Below are 18,401 nucleotides of genomic sequence, written 5' to 3'. Positions count from 1 at the left end.
AAAATGCGTACATAATATATTTGAAAAACAACGTGCTCTTTTTAAAACTAATTTATTTACATCTCCATTTGTGAAGAAGGTTCTCGTGGACTGGAGCTGCACAATGACTGCACAGATGGACCTGGAATGTTTACACTTATGTAAAATACTCTTTTTGACAGCAGAAGGAAAGAAAAACATCATATTAAAATACTGTACACTATTTTGCAGGCAAAGGCAACAGTAGACAGGAGGCAGATGTTTTCACGTGACGCACTGATGGGTTCAGGTTGTGCATTTTAGATAAAAAAAAAAAATCCATCAATTTTCCAAACCGCTTATCTTCACTATATTTGTGCAAATTTGTTAATTAAAGTTTTTGTCAATAATTCTTCCCAGTTTAAGCTTATTGTCAACCTAAACAAAGAGAATTAACACATTCTATATTTAAGCAAACCACATAACATTACATGGAGTTAAAAAAAAATTACATTCTATTTAAGTCACTAAGTAAGGACTATAAGGTGCTATTTTCCAGAAAAAAATATTACAAAGACTTGGGTATTTTTGCAAAGCTGGAACGGATTAATGGCATTTGCATTCATTTCAATGGGGAAAGATGATTTAAGTTTTTGTGAAGTCAATTTAATTTACTTAACAAATTTAAAGGAACAAATGGCTTAGTCACACTATTGATAATATCGCTAAAGTCCATTGGATGTATTTTGTGTGCTTATTTCTCACTTTAAAAACAGATTGCACAACAGCAAAGTTCCAAAATTGAGTTTTCACAACCAAGATGGACAGACCTCACAATATCAAATATTAAATGGAGTATTCCTTGGCAGCGAGCGGCAAGTGTAGTGTAGTTGACGGACGACCCATGATGACCTATGACCCTAACCTGTCACTAACTAACTCAAGGTGGGACTGTCGTGCTGGCTTTTCCGTGATTGCGAGCGCACTCTAGTAACTCCTCGACCATCCCTGGCGAGGTTCCCCGTCAGGGCTGCGTCGTGCACCTGCTTCATGTTCTCCTGAACTTCAGCCTTGGCATGCGTGAGAAGATCAGCCTGACCCTGACAGATGAGTCAAATGTGAGCAAAGCGACTCAAATGCGGATTGTCGTTTTAATGTTTCTGACCTTAAGGATGGTGATGTTCCAGGTGAAGCTCTCCACAGCTCGACCCACCTTACGCCCTTTCAAGCCCTCCTTTGCCGCCAGGCTTTGTAGATCCTCGTGGAATGTCATGGCTGCAAAAAGCCAAATGAAAGGTTAGTACTTTGATAAAATCATCCCGAATTACATCCAAGTGATTTAAAGAGAGCAGCGTTTCCCAACCTTTCGTGGCATTTTTATCTACGATAAAACCACGTGTAATATAAAAGTATTGCTTTGGCGCAGATCCTGTATTGCATGTCACAAGCTGAACCTAATAAAAATAAAAATGAATCGAAACTGGTGACCGCTGTTTTGTATGTGTGCTCTGAATTGTTCTGTGCATCTGGTTTCCTCTGGCCGCCCCGGGCCACCGTCCCACAGTTGCCATGGAAACAGTGAAGTGGGTTAACGTGGGGCGCACATTAAACCGTGAACCGTCAACACAAGTCCAAATGTTACACGTGTGTGTCCGCCGCCCCCCTCACACATACACACAAGTGAGGAATAAACATCTTGGAGTTTAATTTTCCCATTCTGCACACACACACAAAAGTTGCCTGAAACTTAAATGTCAGCGTTGCTAGGCAACACAAAGCCATGTAATGTATACAACGTGAGCACCATAGCAACTGTTTATATCAAATGGACTAATCAACTGTTTATTTCTCAAATACAGTATCTGACTCCCCCTTTTGTGAAGTTGATGGTTTTTATCTCTGCTTTCTTGCAGCTCCCAGACATCCCGTGGCTCCCTCCCAGTGACCGTCGCCATGGGATTCCCTGATTGGCATCTTTACTGCATGTACTTTGTGACCTCAAGCTCTGCAGATTCTCACACGGCAGGCAAGTACATACAAGTGCTGCCGATTGGTGGAAAATGTATTTTATAATATACATATGCTATATGGGTGACAGGTCAAATAAATGCCTGTGTCACATGATTATGAAAAGGGAACCAAAGGAGAGGTGGGGAAATATTTACAAGCTCTACATTCATCTCTGTCAAAGCATTCTTTATTCAAACCGGCATGTGAATCCCGCTGGCCCATAACAAATATATCTCTTTTTTTTTTTTTACCCTTAAACTCATGATATGCTGTTTAATGGCCCTAGGCTGACAAGTGTGGAGTCAAAATGCTGAAGTCAACAAAAATGTGATGGGAAGAAAATACGATAAATATCAGGGTGCACTGTAGAGTGACGATAAAGATTTGTTTCCAAATGCATTCGACAGGTAGATCATTATTATTATTTATTTCCACTCACCTGTCTTCTTTATATTCAGAATCCTTTCATGGATTCCATCAGCGAGCTCAAACACGGCTTTGCTGGCCTGGACCATCTGCATCGACAAACATACAGTATCGACTACAAATCAAACAAATTAATGCACATTTCCAATGCAGTCGTAAAGCTTTAGTGGTAATTAAAATAATGAACATGCCAGATTAGAGTCATGCTTCTACATTGTGGAGGAATCCTTGGAGACCAATAGAAGCACTCACTTAGAGTAATGACCACAGTGCACAGTAATAACATTACTTGCCTCCGGCTGATTAATGTTTATCTTGGGTTTGCAAAGACTGAAGGGATGTGACCCCGCTGTTTAACAAACTAATGATCAACATTCACACACACGCACGTAAATGCAACATACCGGTTAAGCCGGCGCTGGGAAAATATATTTAGTCAATATGCAAATGAGATTCAGCACGGTCGTAATCTTTTTCAACTGATGAAAAGCGACTTCAAATACGACTCGCTTATAGGAACGCAAACAAGTGTAATTAAATTAGGTCGACGCACCAAAGCCTTTATTACAACTTGATAAGATTATATCAAGACGTTATTTTTTTTTTCGTTTTCTAGCGCGGCCGTAAATCGGTGTAATATTCAGCAAAATGGCGGAGTCGAAGTGCACATCTGCGTCGAGTCGCCTTTATGTGGGTCAGCCACAGTTGAAACAAGCCCGCAGGGGAAAAGGAGGAAAAGGGCAGCGACTGTGAATAAGTGGAAGAATTAAAAAGCAAAATGAGGATCCATTTATGTATTTTCTATAGTCATCTTTAGGTCACAGGTGAGGCGGAGCTTATTCTACATAGTGGGCGGGGCCAGTTGACTGTAAAGATTCAGATGGAGATCTTCTAGTTTGTTTTTGGGGCAAAATATGTGCTCGAAAAGGAAGCAGTCGACACAAGGGGTGTTCATTGTTGTGTGAAGCAGACAGGAAGATGGGCGGTGGCGCTTTTGGTGATCTTTGTGGCTTTTGTTTAGCGTTTCCTTCCTTTCCATGTACTTCAGAGATCTCGTGTATCTGGAGGAGGTGGGGGGGAACAATATGCATATTTACTGTCAGCTCTTTTCCTTCCTCACCAAGTCATATGTGGAGACAACACGGCGAAGGACATCAGGCAGGGGTCCCTGAGGCTCCAGGGTGGGGTAGTGCTTCTGAAGGTCAAAGAGTAGTAAAGGCGTTCCATCGGGTCCTCTCACTCTGGAGCCCAGAGCGAGGATGCACTGCATGAGGTTGGACACGGCCGGCACCCCGCATAGCTCCCTGAACATAGCCACAGAATTCTGTTTGGAAATAGAAATGGCAAATTTGTATGAGAAGCTAATGGAAAGGAAAAATATACAGTCGGACTCACCTGCATGTTCTCCCTCAAGTCCGTGGCCTCTCTCAACAGAGGGGCAGCCATTTTGAAGACATCGTCAACGAAACGGATTTCTAAATCCCTTAGAGCCGTGTAGTCGCGTCTCTTGCGGGCTTTCCGCACGGACAGGCCCCTTTTGTGAGGCTTGCCCCCTCCTCTACGATTGGTGAGGGCCACGTGGACAAAGAGCTTGGAGTGGGGAAGATCTTCACCGGTCAGAGACTGAAGCGGAACGTGACGGTATCCCGGTTGGAGACACTCCAGCGGGATGGTGTACTGACCTACGGAAGAAGATTCGGGTCAGTCAATCGGAAACAACTCAATCTTACTTAACCGACCTATGAACTCATCCCCGATGAAGTCGTCATCCAGCACCACAAAGCGAACCATGGCGAGCTCCGGTAGATTGATCTGGAACTCGAAGCTCTCGTCGAAAACCGGGTTATCGCAGTTCTGGGTGACGGTCCTGGTGCGGTGCTCCGCGCAGTCGGCCGGGATGCCGTGGATCTCCACGATGACGTAAGGGTCCACCACATCCCCTTTGGCCACAGAACCTCTCGGCTTTGGAAGGTTCTGTCCGCTGATGACCTGGGAAGGGTCAGCACATGGGCTGTTTTCAGAACATAATCATGAGTATTGGATGAGCTAGCAAGAATTCTGTGGTGAGCTTGTGGTCTTCCCTCACACCTTGACATGGAGAAGCTGAGGCAACACCCCAGGCACCGTGTCTCTGGTATCTGCGCAGAAATAAGATACCTCCTGCCGCATGATGGCAGGCCGCAGAACGTAACCGCAATTTCCGTTCTGCCGGAACCAGGCTGCGTTGAGGTCCATCATCAGTCCAGCTGTCTGGAAATTCATCGAAACAATCTGACAACCGCATTTCCACATGTCCTGAGGGTTCATGTTGCTGGAATCAATGCGCACTGGGCTCGGGTAAACCCGTGAGAGGAAACGTTTGTTATGGTTGACAAAGTCACCGGGGCTTTCGCCGGCCAGACGACTGGCCTGGATCTCGTTAAAGGAGCACAATTGCCAAGGTTTTTGGCTTTGGGTCGATGTGGGGAAGTCGAGAAAGTGGACCGACTCGCAAAGAGTGACCAAGTCTGAAAGCTCTTTCAGCAGGAGGACTTTTTTGTGAGGAACATGAGGAGGCTTACACCGGTTGGCCGTTGTTGAATGGATACTTCTTTTTTCTTTCGGACTGTCTTCGATCGCTGCCCCGCCGTTGATCATTACCTTCATATTTGGACACATTTCAGCTCCTTCATCTTCTTCACTGACTTCACCATCCTCTGCATCCCAACCGGGCTTCAGCTTCTTCCCTTTCAGCAAGATCCGATGCCTTAAGGCTTGCGGCGAGGGAAGGTATGACCCGCTCACGTCTGGGGAATGCATCAAGAGTTGATCCCCGAGTATTTCCACCAGATGTTGCATCATCACTTTCTGCTGTCCAAGCGAGCAGTGGTTCTCCAGACACACAATCAAGGGATACTCGGATGTAACAAAAGCGAAACGTCCGATTGCTTCCAACACGCTGCGCAGAGCGAGAGGACGGCAAAGGGTATGTCCGGTGCACACCACCGGTTCTTCATCGGGACCATCCCACACGTCCACCTCCACGCATCGGCAGCCCATCTTAAGCGCCCGGATGTAGCCGGAAACATCTGACGGTCCTTTATATTGGTCCTCGATGAGGTAGGTGTTATGAGAGGAGTTGATGAAATAGTGAGACAAAGGCTGGGACATGTCCTGACACACATTGTCATGCTCCCTATCAAAGAGATGGCACTCGGGTGACATCAGGTAGTTGTTGAAGCCATCCATGGACAGATAGCCCTCCTGCCGGCCCTCATCTGAAGGCTCGTGGGACCGGATGAGACTCAAGCTGTCTTCTTCTGACACCTGAGTGAGGGCAGACACATAGAGTTAAAGATGGGATTGTGCTCCAGTGTGTGGATTCATTTACCGACCTGGGTGACGCCTTGCTCGGCCTCGAGGAACCTCGTTAAGTCTTTGGTGTCCAGGAATTCTTTGTTGCTGGAGAACTGTACCAAGAGAAAGTAAATCTCTGGACGTGTGCAAAAGTCATGAAAGACCTCAATGAACTCCTGCTGGGTGACCCTCGCCTCGGGCGTGGATTGGATTTTGTCTTTAGCTTCTGAGCCATTATTAAGAGATAGACGTTCAGTCCGACGCCTCTGAAGTTCTCTAAACCTGTGCTCCACTTTTCCATTGCTCAGCCCCGGATTCAGCATCTGTATGAGTTTGACGGCGGACTGCAAGCAAATACTTTGCTCGATGTCCTTCTGACTATCCAAATCAGCAGCAGAAGAGAAAAGCTGCTCCAACCAACCAAGACGAAGGCTGTGCTGTCTGCTGGCAAGCATGTCCAAGGCATTCTTCCCGTACTGTTTCAGATACCTGGAGTGTCACAAAAAAATCATTAATTAAATGAAATTTAAAAGAATTAAAAAGCTGTAATAACTGTGGCCAAATTCAGTCTCTTTTACCTTAAGCCTGTCACCCAAATATTAGCCACTTCTGTAGAGCTGGCCACAAGGTCCAGGCTCTCATAGAGCTCTCCATAAATGATGGAGAAGGCGCAGTCTTCGGAAATCTGCTCATAAACGCCACTGGTGCGGAATATTTCCGTGTTACGACCTGTCCGCACCTAAAATACGAGACACGCCCACGTCACGGTAAAAACAAAGCCACCCATGTGATTGGGTGAAGTCATTTTGACTGACCTCTCGGATGGAAGCCAGAGCAATCCTGGCTTTGTCCGAATCCTTCTTGGAGGGCTCCCAGCACAGAGCCTGCAGGCCCGCGTCGAGCAGATAGTAACGTTGATACACGCGAGAGTTGGGCCGCACCTTTTTCAGATCGCTCCCCTCCACCTAAACACAAAACATATCATGACATGTCCAGTTACGCAAGAGGTCACGGCCGCGAACCCACCATTGAGTGGATGCAGTCGGACACGCTCCTGATCTTCTTCTCTGATAGGCTGCTGCTAAAGGACACGGTCTTCTTTCTCTCTCGACCCGCCCGGGAGCCATCCTGAAGGGAGAGCTTGATTGAGGTAAAGAGCAGAGGAACTACCACGAAAAATAGATTGACATTAACGCAATTGAGTGTATTCTTTGCATAAGCGTGACAAAATACTTTCCCGGGAGATGTCCGAGGATTAAAATAATCTTATATAATGGTACATAAACACAGATTATTTAGCCTACACACTCGTTCATGCCAATCTGTTGTTTTCATATCATGCTTAAAAGCCTTTGTTTGCCCTTGCTCTTCAACATGACACCATTAATCATACCCGACTAAACCAAAGCAAGCGGGCTGCGGCGTTCTGACGCTGTTATTATATCCCAGCTCAATTCATCCGTGTGAGACGCTGAACACACCCCAGGGGAGTGCGTCGAATAAAAAACGAATATTAGGTGGATGACTCCATTCAATTTAGTGACCCTGATCAAATCTAATCAAACATATTTGATTGGAGCTCATCTATGGAAGGATACAAAATGTAATGCAATTGTTGTTAATTCAATTAAAGGTAAATTGAGTAAAGATGCAAACACCCACGTTGGGAACGCAAACCTTATTCATGTCTAGTGGACAATAAACACATCTAATCTTTAACGTTAGTTTGATTCTATTTTTGGGTCATAGAAGAAGTCATTCATGTGCAGCGTGTGAAAAAAGGGGAACATAATTCACAGAAAATGAACGATTTTCCTCGGGAGCCGGCCGTCTAAGCGTCACAAATCCTCCAGGAATCGCCTCATTAAGGACACAGGAGTGCTCTGAATGGTGATAGCTTTTTCCCCCCTTATAGCTATTTTGTGATGACACAGGGAGGCGGCCATCTAAAAATACGCGTCATGCCTTTGGGCGTGCGATACTTGCACAGAGAGAGGAAAAAAAGTACTCGTTTTATTTGACGCTTCCTGTTTTTCACTTTATTTCATCAGAAGAACATTTTAAGCCAATTGAACCAATGGCTCGGCTTTCGCAAACTTTCACACGCAAAGCCGAGCTGATGCATCAGTGTATTTTTCGAGTATGCCCGGGCTGATCCAAAAAAAACCAAAAAACTCATAAAAACACTTTTGATTAACTCCCATTGAGACCACAAAAGATCCAGTGTCCACTTTTCCCATCCTTTCATCAACACAGATCCAATTAACGGACACGTACAGGTCGCTCACCTTCCATGGCCCACAATTAATTATGCTCCAAAAGTAAATGAACCAACTCGTAGCTACAGACTGAAATGCAAATGAACTCTTTCAACATACAAGAACAAAAGATTTTTGAATGGATCAGAGGAGCAAGGTACAAGGCTCCTCTTTGATTATGTCCAGCGGCTGATTCATGGGACAAAGGTCATGGTGGTCCGATTCTCACAAAAGGCTGCAGCTTGTGGTGGGCGCATTAATGAAAAGCTGTGAGTGATGTGACCGTACAGAAATAAAGTGTCAAAGTGAAAAAAAAAAAAAAAGTCAGATGCACCCTTCTATAAGAATCGTAATATAAAAGTAAATCAATCATGAATACTTCTGGATGGCTATTTTCATTTCCTGAGATGTACCACAGATTGCTGCTAATACCGTCGTCCGATTGTCATTGTAATGAGATTACTTCTCATCCCAGAATGATTCGGTGTGGACGGACCGAGTGGCACATTGTTAGTGTGAGGATGGAGTTGAATGAGGAATGGGCACGACTGAACGGATTACGTCCAGTGATCAGTCACACCAGACAACGGAAGAAAAACAGAGTGATTACATGCCGGAGGAAGGAATAGAAAACTTTTTCTTTTTTTGGCGGGTGGGGGGGTTGTTAGACAATAATGTAGACGATGACACTTGTAATTGCTTATTGTCTGTAAGCCCCTGCGTGACCTCGAGTGCTCATTAGTCAGTTGACAGGCATTACAGAATGACACATTGCACATCATTAGTCTGGAGGCTTACACTGATGCAGCATACTTTAGCATTAATAATTTCACAACCAAATATTACTTGGAATTAATTGTCCATCACGACTCCAATCTAAGCTGCAAATTTAAAAAAATTACACTTTCTTAAATTAAACTAAGTAATAATAATAATGATAATAATACATCAATTTTCAATATATATATACCATAAAAAACATAAGTATTAATGTTTTTGCTTCAATTCAATGGACATTATGCTGCTCCTTCTGTTGTGCCCACCTTGGCCACCGGAGGGCAGTATAAACCAACATAGAAAGCACTATCTTAGAATTAAAGCCATATTTCCTGCTTAAAATTGCAATCTCTATATTAACCTCTTCTTTCTTGCCATACTCAAACGACATAGAAATACAACGTGAACGTTCCGTGTTTGACCCTGAGATTACGTGGGGGCTTTACAGCACTTGTGAAATTGAACAGTCAATCAGTTGATTGGAAAATAAGCAGTGGTTGAAGCGCTTTCTGGTGAAGTGTGTCACGACTCTGCTGGGTCTGTCTAGCCACAGAGGTAAGGAAGTACTTGTGGTCATTCTGGGTGTACAAATAATGCCCGATTGAAAATGTGGTGAGCGTTCTCACAGTAACTGAGCGACTGTGGTGCCGTTGAAAAACTTTCACACAGTATCATTAAGGTCTGTTTTACCAAAAGTCAAAACCACAGAAGCCGAGTATATGAGAAGTAACATCACTTACTAGAAGCCATCAAGGTGAAAATAGTTTCTTCATGTGAGGAGTATGCATGATTTGAAGTAGAAGAAATCAAAAGTTGAGTTAATTGCTTTGACTGGGCAAAAGTGTCAGAACTAACTAGTCTTTGCAAAGGGAGGATGTTTGATTGCATATGCTTTGAGCAAGGCCTGTGCAGGCTCATGCTTATGCATGCTAACACGGTTTAAAGCACGCTAAGGATGCTGATCCAAACTGCTGGCTGCATATCCTCCACATCTCAATGTGCATACTGATGAAGCCGACTCACACAAATGCCCAAACTAAGATTGATGACATTTTGAGAAATATTCTTTTCTTGCAAAGATAGAGAATCAATAGCGCTCTATAAACATCTGCTGAATATTAATATTTAGCCAGGAGGTGACTTTTTTTTTTTGGGTATCAATCATCCTTTCAACTATGTGCTTATTTATCTTATGTGGATTTGACTGAATCCCAGTTGTAGATTGTGGATTTGGCACCTGGGCCTTCACTGGGGACTTACCCTACTTAAACAGTGAAAGTCAAATCTTTCCAATATGTTCTAGGCGCCACCACTAATCTAACCCCGCTATTTCGATTCAAAGCAGCAAGTTTTTATCTAATTTAAGGAGCGGCCATTTTGCTATTTAATGTCGACTAAAAATGACATCACAGTTGCTTGGGTAACGGCGATCATCTGCTCCATTTTAGCATCCCCATGGGAGGGGCCCCAGATCCTTTTTTTTTTTTTTTAGTGACAGTTAAGTGTCATCACTGAACAGCAACGTTGCATCATGAACAAAGTGAGGAAATTGGCCAACTGTCCAGTTTGCACTCCCAAACAAAAAGTGCAGAACTGTATTTGATGAGAAACTCAAACTACCCCGACATGTTATTACAAATACGGCAACTTGCGGGTAGATTGATTACATCACAAGCTACAACAATAACATGAGCCACGATAGTTCAACCGGTACAATCAGCTGGATTCCGCGGTTTGCTGGTTGCCATGGCGATGCTGGCCGCTAAATTACTTCTGGTTGAAATGAAAATTATGTTGTTTGAAATTTGCCGAGCCCCCTCAAGGAACGCAACTTCAATCACATCCGTTGTATTATGGATGATTTGCAGTTATAGCATAATAAACAATTTTTTTTTCTGATGCCTAAAAATACAAAACTAACCAAAAAGTTTTTAGTATTTCAAATTCTAGTTATTTACAGTACAGTAAAAAAAATAATTCTGTTTGTAAATTTTCCAAAATAGTAAAATGACTTAAACAAACATTTGAAAGATGTCGTTTTTATGACAAGTGGGCTAATGACTCATTTCAATCCCAAACAAACGTCACACTGCTGAAAATAAACATAATCGTTGGTGAAGTCAATAGCCATGTCTAAGGAGGCGGTCGCTTTGGAGACCAACAGCGAGTCAAAATCAATACGGAACCAAAAGTAGGTGAGGACAACGTCAGGGGAGAAGCCTTATCGATTAGGTGTGCTATAACCAGCGCCGGAATTAAAATATTGTTGGCTCCAAACCAAATACGGCTTCTTAAAGGACATTTGGGCATCAACGGTCGGAATCACAGACAAACAGAACATGGGAGTCGCCGTCGATATGAGGCAGAGTGATGACTTCACACTGCAGCAGGTGGTTCCGTTCCTTCACCTCCTCTTTAGTCAGTGGAGTGCTGAGTGACGTCGCCTGGTGTTATCTTGCCACCGGAACACAACATGCCATCTTGAAGGCCAATAGAACACATTGAGCTACTTAATGTACACCGTGTACACAATATATGACATCATCGGCAACTTCCTCTGCAGCTGGCGTGGTCAAATAACGTGAGGAGGAGGAAGAAGAAAACAGAAGCTGTTGCTCAACAGTTAGGTACGTGCCCTCAAGAGAGTTCTATAGCAACAATCATTTTGTTTGATATTGTTAATTGGGTTAGAGTAATTTAATCATATTGTGTTTGTGACCTCATAAGGGTCAAAGGTGAGCTGGAGGTAGCATCTTGCACGATTAGGATTTTGGAGCCACGAGTTAAAATAATAATAAACATAAGCGGACACTGTCAAGTGACTATTTGCGTGTCATGTCCGTTAATACAACTTTTAATCTCATCTTTTCTTTCTATTTCCAATTTGTTGTACCAACCTCAAAAGCTTCTGTTGCATTTCAAACCAACTGGCCTACCTTAATGAGACTGCTGCGTCGCGGTATGGAATTGGTGGCCGATTCCAAGCCCTCCCACGTCGGGGAGTCACAGCTGGACCCCCTATGGAGCGTCCTTGCCGGGTCTGTGGGGTTGCAGCTGCCGTTAGATACCGGCTCTGCTCCTCTGCGTGTCTCGGGGCTCCCTGCGGCTGCAGCATCAGCAGGAACAGCAGCGGGAGAGGCGCAAGCAGCCACCGGTGCACCGACGCGCTTGCTTTGCCCGAATTCAGCCATGGCGACAGGTATGTTGGCTTCACAGGTTCCTCTGCGAGGAGACATGCACACAGGCTGCACATGCATGGGAACGTGTCATAGTGGAAGGAAGGCAGTCGGATATTGCAAGCGCAGGAAACTTCTCTCTCTCTCTCTCGCTCTCTCTCTCTCTCTCTCACCCTAGCTGCCCGTCTTAACGCCTCCCCCATTCAAGCACGCGGAGTGGGCATGGCACAACCTTAAAAAAAAAAAAAGAGTAAATTGGATGAGAGCAGGAATAGACACACCTCGCAGACATGCAATGCCAATTCTCATCACATTAAATATGTGGCCTGTAATTATCCTCAAAATCACAATAAATAAATATCATTAAGTATATCAAAAGTAATAAATCCACCATTTGTCTTATATAAATGTATAAATATCCGCTCCTCTGAAGTTTTAAGTTGCCACTTGTTTATTCAAAAGAAGCCTCAGGCAATTGTTTTCATGCTGTTTAAACAGCACTTAAATATTTAAACGGCATTTTAAAATGCATGAGATCAACAAAATGTCTTAATATTCAGCAAATGCATTGGCAGAGTGGCCTGCCTGCAAAATCTCATGCAATGTTCTTGGGTTTATCATGGCCACAGCTTTTACTGGAACATTCTGGGGAAATTATTATGATGCATTGCTTGTGGATGGATGCCAAGGCAGCCCCCTCAAGGGTGAACGCCAGACAAAATAAAATGAAAGTTTCCCTTATTTTTTTTTTTTACTTCCTGACTGAAACTTTGTACTCTACCTTGTCATATTTTGGTCCTCATTGTCTGACAACAATGTGCTGCATTTCATCTTGTGTTCACAAACGACAGTGCATTTATGAGAACCCCCAATAAAAGTCATCACCAGCAAAAAATGAAATGTTACCCTTGTCTTTTGTCTTTGTTTACAATACTTTTATAGTCTATAATGTGAGGAGGAAGCTGATGCAATTGCTTTACTGAGAAGGGAAAACATGTGGCCTGCACCACAAAGGAGCACTCCTGAATAACAGCGCCATAGGAGCACCACCAACTCCTTAACATGATGTTTCAAACGTCCTTTTCAAGAATTTGCTGAGTATGTTCTAAAAGCACCTATGCAAAAGACGCAGCAACCTCACTCTTAATGGTTTGTATAGGTTTTGTTTATAAATTCTACTACTGTACATCTTTATTGAATCATGTTTTGACCATTGTTGTATATGATTTGACGGTAGAGAAAATAAAAATTGATTGCGCTCCAATGAGTGTCATCCCCAAGCAAGTTTGGAAAAAGTAGCTTGCTGCCATCTAGCGGTTAAAATTGCGAAGCAAGAATATTCAATTTTCGAATTTTATCCCCAAATAATCAATAATGCACGCTTCAGTTTTAAGGTATAAAAAAAATAAAAACTTTATTGTAAATTAGTGTCGTAGGGATTTAGAGAATAAATCTGATTTCTGATTGGTTGTTAGTTTCGTCACGTGAGGTCAAGGGGGCGTGTCCGTAAGTGAAACGAGTTGGGCAGAAAAAAAACACGCGTTTCTTGCATTTCACGAACAGGCCTGTTTTTAATCGTTTTAAATATGGTAAGTTTTTAAGCAATATGTTCTACGTTATTATCCGGATGTAATCAGAACAATATAAGTGCGAAATCACTTGAACTTGTCCTGGCGAGTGCCTCGCTAATTAGCATCAATTTACATTACTCAAGCGATCATGCTAACTTGGTGGAAAAAAAAAAAGCGTCATTATTAAATCAGTGCTCAATGTACCTGTAACATTTTATCAATTGTGCACGTATTAGCACGCGTTGACGTTTTTATTCTTTGCACGCGTTTCATTCTTTTTTTTAAGTTTTTCGGCGCACTTCTAGAAGCGACGTTTCCACGTTGCTTCGCCGCCATGTTCTTGTTCTTTTAGGGGTCAAGTAAAAGTCGTGTCGTAGTTTGCACGGTGCAATCTATTCTTACTTTAAATAGAACCTGATATCCCCCTTGCTTGCTTACGTCTGTGTATGTCACAACTTTGCAAACAATTTCATGGAACCCTTGTGTAGATCTTAGCACAAACAAGTCTTTATCATCATATTCATCATGATCAAAAATCAAAGAGCAAGCATCGCTATCAGAGGAGATCTATTTCAAGAACTAAGGCCTAAATTATTCATCCATTTGTTTTGAGCGCAGCAATTTCACTTAACTGTGCTTTATGCCTTGTTTAATAGCCACAGAGGCATGTAATGATGCACGACCGTATAGTTTTGAAAAGGAAAATACATCTTTAGGCTTTGACTCATGAGCCAGTTGGGCGTAACTTATTTAACCTATTTTAATCATATTATTATTATTATTTGTAGGCTACCCAGATGCCAAGAAGCAACTATTCCCTTTTCTCCCAGATGCCCAACGGCTACGTTCTGCCCGAGGGTCGGCTGACTCCCAACACCATCTTTGTTGGCGGCATCGATCCGAGGGTTAGGATGCGTGAGCTTGACGAGAAATAGCATAAGCCATTGAATGCAAATGTTAAGATGTGTTTTCATGTAATAAAGATTTTTGCCACTTGGAATTCCCTCCCAATGTTTAGGTCAAGATAGAGGAAATGAAGGACTTCTTTGCAAATTTTGGTACAGTAAAGGATGTGAAAATCATCACATACCGTGGAGGGCCCAGCAAAGGGTACAATCTGTTATATTTAAGTACACTCTCCATGCATGGCACCACACTGCCCTCTAGAGGTCACAGCAGGAACTGATATCACCATGAATAAAAAGTTATTATCATGCTTTAAATATTGTACGTTTAATTTGTTGGTTTCCTTCTTCCAGCTATGGGTTTGTGTACTTTGATGAGGATGTCGACATCAAGGCAATTATCGATGTAAGTACACAAGATGCATTAAAAACAAACTCTTGTGCAAACATGTTTTGTTTTGTTTCTATAGCAACATGTCGTTTGGAAAGGGAAGTCACTCAAGCTGGGGCCCGCAATTGTCAAGCAGAGGACTTGTCGTACGTATTCTGAGCACACCGTTATCGACGTCTCCTTACTTTTTACTTCCTGTGACCCCCAGGGGCAAGACGGGCGCGGTTGCATTCTTTTGACTCTTGGGGGGTGGGACCTGACTCTTGGGGGGTGGGACCCGTGGGACCCACCCAGTATCTCCACTGCTCTTGTTGCGCATCAAATGGAGCGTGCGTGTCCCACCCTCCACATTTTGATGACTGTCGTTATTATCAGGCAAGTTAAAGCACACAACAATAACAATGTCAAATATCAGCTGGTGTTAAGAGCTATTTTTGAAGAGCCGCTCTTATGTTTGCAGACATACACCTGCCCCCAATTTGGAAACTATTCCGTCCCACAGATGCCAATGAATGCTCAGAGTCCGTGCGTCTACCAGGTATGATTAGTTTGCTCTGCGAGCTGTCCGTTTGTGCTTAACTGTTATTTTATTTTATTTTTTTTACACACAGTACATTCCACCTTACTGGACAGCTGATCAGCGAGCATGGCACAGCGAGCACGTGAGTTTGTGCCACTAGGGGGCAGTCAATTGCTGCTTTTTTTGTTGTTAATACCTTCCGGACTTGAATGTGACACCTATTAAATTGTGTTCTGTTCTTTTATAGAACATGATGGACTGTGGCTTTCAGACCGTGCTGACTGTGCTGTAGTTCTCACAGCTTCTGACCGCACACCAGGTAACAACACCCCGCTTCAGATTTTCACATGCCAATCGATTGCCTGGGAAGACAATAAGCCACCCTCTTCTCTTCGAAGGCTACATGACTTCTGGAAACGGAGAAAACGACACTTGGAAATCACCCGACTGCCACAGCAACCTTTTGCATTTTCTTTCTGCCGTTTGCTTGGCTGAGGCCAATTTTAATTTATTTTCTAGTCCCTTCACAGTCACTTTGACCCGCAACTTGTCGAGACCACCAACCTCAAAACGCTTTTAACGTGTAACAATCACTCAGAAAAGGGTCACGAGGAAGAGCGGAGCACTCTCACCGTACCAGGTTGTTTAGTGATTACCCAACCAAAAAAAGAAAACACTTTTAAGCTCAAATTTTGTACCTTTTTATATATTTTATGTTGTATTTTTTTTATTTTGTAAAATTTTGTTGGGTTTTTTTTCAGGCAGTGGCACGCTGCAAAAAAGAAAATGATGTGGTAAGAATAGCTTGATAGCAAAAAAAAATCCTTTAATATTCACACCCACATCGACTTTAATGTCATTTAAAAACAAAATGTAAACTCATCCATGACTCACCAGATTCTTTGTTTAGGAATTCTTCCACATGCAAGTCATTTCATTTATTTTTACACTTGGTAACGTTCAAAACCAGCATTGCCTCATTTGTGTTGCACATTTGGTGGATTTTTTTAAAAATTATTATTATTATTGCATTTGTCTGGATTGTTCTGTCATGGTGTCGGTTCTAAAAATGTTTTAAGACCATTCAGGTCTTGTGCACTGTCTCTAATACATTGTTCGTGTTTTTGGTCTTCTATGTGTTTGGCTAAATAAAATTTAAAAAAATTCACGTTCAATTGGAGTGTCTTGGGAGTTTGTGGCTTGTTTTCCCACTTTCCACTCTGGCTTTTCTTCCCTAGCAACAGCTTCCATCATCTTTCTTTTAGTGGGTTGTTGTCGCTGTCTACTGGTGTGACTGGAGTTCCCCTGGGTGCTGCGACCACCCTTTGGCCGCCACCCACCTGCCTCCAGTCAGACACATTTAAATTATAAATAACTCTGGATTGCTGCTTATGAAATATGAATTCATATTTTTCTTTTAAAAGGATTGGGGTGGGTGGGGGTACCTGGAGCCTTAATGGCATCAGAACATGCACGGGAATGGAGCAGTATAAATGCTACCTGATGGGGGCGTGGTTGTCCAAAAAAACACGGGGCGTTCTCGTTGGGAAAAAAAAGTCTTGCAAGTGAGTGAGGGAGCAGAACGCCCAAGATCTCCACGCCACATGAAGGAAGCTTTCGAGTGCACCGGATCCACGCGCCTGCCTCATCCCCTTGCAACCGTGCAGATCGAGACGGCTTCCACATTGGGCTCCCGCTGACGAGCACCAACCTCGGTAAGTTTTTTGCACCCCTTTCGATGCCACTTTAAACCCAGCGAGTGATGGTTGCGTGACATTTCACGAGAAGTTTCGCATAGCTGTCAGAAAGTGTTCGGAGTCTATATGAATGGTGTCAATGACGTCACGAACGTGCCAAGTGTGCGACAAAATGGTGTTATCTCATTATTAACATCATTATTTTTGCTGCTTTATATATTTGGAGCCTGCAGAGAGTTAAAAAGGAACACTGCAAACCCAGCTGGAATCTTGTTTCATTTAAAACTTTGTTCCAGATTTTTTAAATCAGAAATGCATTGCATGGTGTCTTTTCTAAGTGACCAATATGAGAGGAAACAAAATAAAAACCAGTGGAGCCAATGCTGCTTGCTGTGACACGCACAATCATGTAGATATTTATATTTAAAATGCCTCCAGATGCTGTATGTTTACCGAGACGTAGAAGGTGTCAGAAGTGATGTCTCAAAAAACATATTTCAAGCTTCCCCCTTGGAAATAATCCCCCTGGGGTCTCACACACTTTCACAGCATTTTCCACCACACCTTCATTCATCTCGATATGGCCCGATTCTTCCAAACGGGAACCTTTGATGGCACCTTTGAGCTTAGGGAAGAGAAAGAATAAAAGGTTGTTCTTCTCGGCTAGGAACTGTCAGATGCTCGGGGCATTGTGAGCAGGTGTGTTCTTCTTACACACTGACTAAAATGATGATTCCGAAAGCTCCTAGTTTGGGTTTGAAATTTATTTTTGATATGCCCCAATGTTGCTTGACTGCTTAGCTAGGTCACCATTGTAAACAAAACATCTTGCTTCTTAATCTGGTCAAATTAAATGTAAAAAAAAAATTTAAAAAAAAGCTTGCATTTGACATGACAGACTTATGTCTGACATTTGTTTTTCCAGCCTCATAAAAACACTTAAATATTGCTGGAGGGGCAATTTGGCATGCCGCCTGCCTGTCTTTTTACCTTTCTTCACTATTTCTCTCTCTAATGGATACTGTGAGTCAGCAGGGCCCTCATTTGATGATACTTGCTAAATGATAAAAAAAAAAAGGAAGAGAGCACTAAGTGCAGAAACGGCCACCTAATGTCTACACAGCAAAACCAAAGCAAATTCACATTATGATTCATATCCCCCATTCAAAAAGAAAAAAAGCCTAATTTTCAGCTCAAAAGCTGTCCAAGTTTAAAAAAAATCTGCAAATTGCCATCCCTTAACTGCAAAATAATGATGTCGCCATAGTTGGCTGCTCGGCAATTGAAAGAAAAAATGTCCAGGAATGAGCTTTTGAAGGTGAGCGATCAGGTTGACTGGATGACTCGAGCTGTTTACTGTGAATGTTCTTCAAGCT

General features: G+C 42.9%; 3 protein-coding genes and 1 long non-coding RNA gene across 6 annotated transcripts in view; 3 read left to right on the top strand and 1 right to left on the bottom strand.

Annotated features, from left to right (window-relative positions):
* Positions 1–36: 36 nt before the first annotated feature.
* LOC148379838 (inactive phospholipase C-like protein 2) overlaps positions 37–18,401 on the bottom strand; it is a 23,064-nt gene continuing 4,699 nt past the window's right edge. The window contains exons 1-14 of one of the 3 annotated variants that reach the window (XM_088366008.1): positions 12,723–12,827; positions 12,115–12,173; positions 11,702–12,010; positions 6,757–6,858; positions 6,546–6,695; positions 6,309–6,469; positions 5,769–6,219; positions 4,483–5,700; positions 4,134–4,383; positions 3,790–4,076; positions 3,515–3,718; positions 2,408–2,483; positions 1,124–1,233; positions 37–1,058 (exon numbers count right to left, since the gene is read on the bottom strand). In XM_088366008.1, coding sequence (XP_088222134.1) covers positions 894–1,058; positions 1,124–1,233; positions 2,408–2,483; positions 3,515–3,718; positions 3,790–4,076; positions 4,134–4,383; positions 4,483–5,700; positions 5,769–6,219; positions 6,309–6,469; positions 6,546–6,695; positions 6,757–6,858; positions 11,702–12,010; positions 12,115–12,144 — 3,513 coding nt within the window. In that variant the 5' untranslated portion in view covers positions 12,145–12,173; positions 12,723–12,827 and the 3' untranslated portion in view covers positions 37–893. Of the gene's footprint in view, positions 1,059–1,123; positions 1,234–2,407; positions 2,484–3,514; positions 3,719–3,789; positions 4,077–4,133; positions 4,384–4,482; positions 5,701–5,768; positions 6,220–6,308; positions 6,470–6,545; positions 6,696–6,756; positions 6,859–11,701; positions 12,011–12,114; positions 12,174–12,722; positions 12,828–18,401 lie in introns of those variants that run through there. The other 2 variants (XM_088366007.1, XM_088366009.1) reach the window with 2 other exon arrangements.
* On the top strand, positions 6,360–12,823 carry LOC148379840 (uncharacterized). The gene is made up of 3 exons (XR_015855187.1): positions 6,360–6,880; positions 11,329–11,392; positions 11,671–12,823. It is a non-coding gene; the product is annotated as an uncharacterized LOC148379840 (long non-coding RNA).
* Positions 13,416–16,503, top strand: dazl (deleted in azoospermia-like). Its single transcript, XM_088365291.1, has 10 exons — positions 13,416–13,530; positions 14,301–14,417; positions 14,531–14,622; positions 14,772–14,823; positions 14,888–14,954; positions 15,017–15,183; positions 15,269–15,346; positions 15,420–15,470; positions 15,576–15,647; positions 15,727–16,503. The coding sequence occupies exons 1-9, from the start codon at positions 13,528–13,530 to the stop codon at positions 15,618–15,620; spliced, it is 672 nt and encodes a 223-aa protein (XP_088221417.1). The 5' UTR covers positions 13,416–13,527; the 3' UTR covers positions 15,621–15,647; positions 15,727–16,503.
* rftn1a (raftlin, lipid raft linker 1a) overlaps positions 16,849–18,401 on the top strand; it is a 13,123-nt gene continuing 11,570 nt past the window's right edge. The window contains exon 1 of the mRNA XM_088366022.1: positions 16,849–17,043. The gene's annotated coding sequence lies outside the window, so the exon portion shown is untranslated. The remainder of the gene's footprint in view (positions 17,044–18,401) is intronic.

This window comes from Syngnathus floridae, chromosome 21 (assembly GCF_059516105.1).
Source record: "Syngnathus floridae isolate MCC-2025c chromosome 21, RoL_Sflo_1.0, whole genome shotgun sequence".
NCBI classification, from domain to species: Eukaryota; Metazoa; Chordata; class Actinopteri; order Syngnathiformes; family Syngnathidae; genus Syngnathus; species Syngnathus floridae.
Note: the sequence above shows the minus strand (reverse complement) of the source record. Positions and strands in the feature narration are given on the sequence as shown.

Coding starts and splice junctions, on each gene's coding strand:
- dazl (XM_088365291.1), top strand. Junction 15,184..15,268: donor ATGACTGTCGTTATTATCAG/GCAAGTTAAAGC, acceptor TTATGTTTGCAG/ACATACACCTGCCCCCAATT. Junction 15,347..15,419: donor AGAGTCCGTGCGTCTACCAG/GTATGATTAGTT, acceptor TTTTACACACAG/TACATTCCACCTTACTGGAC.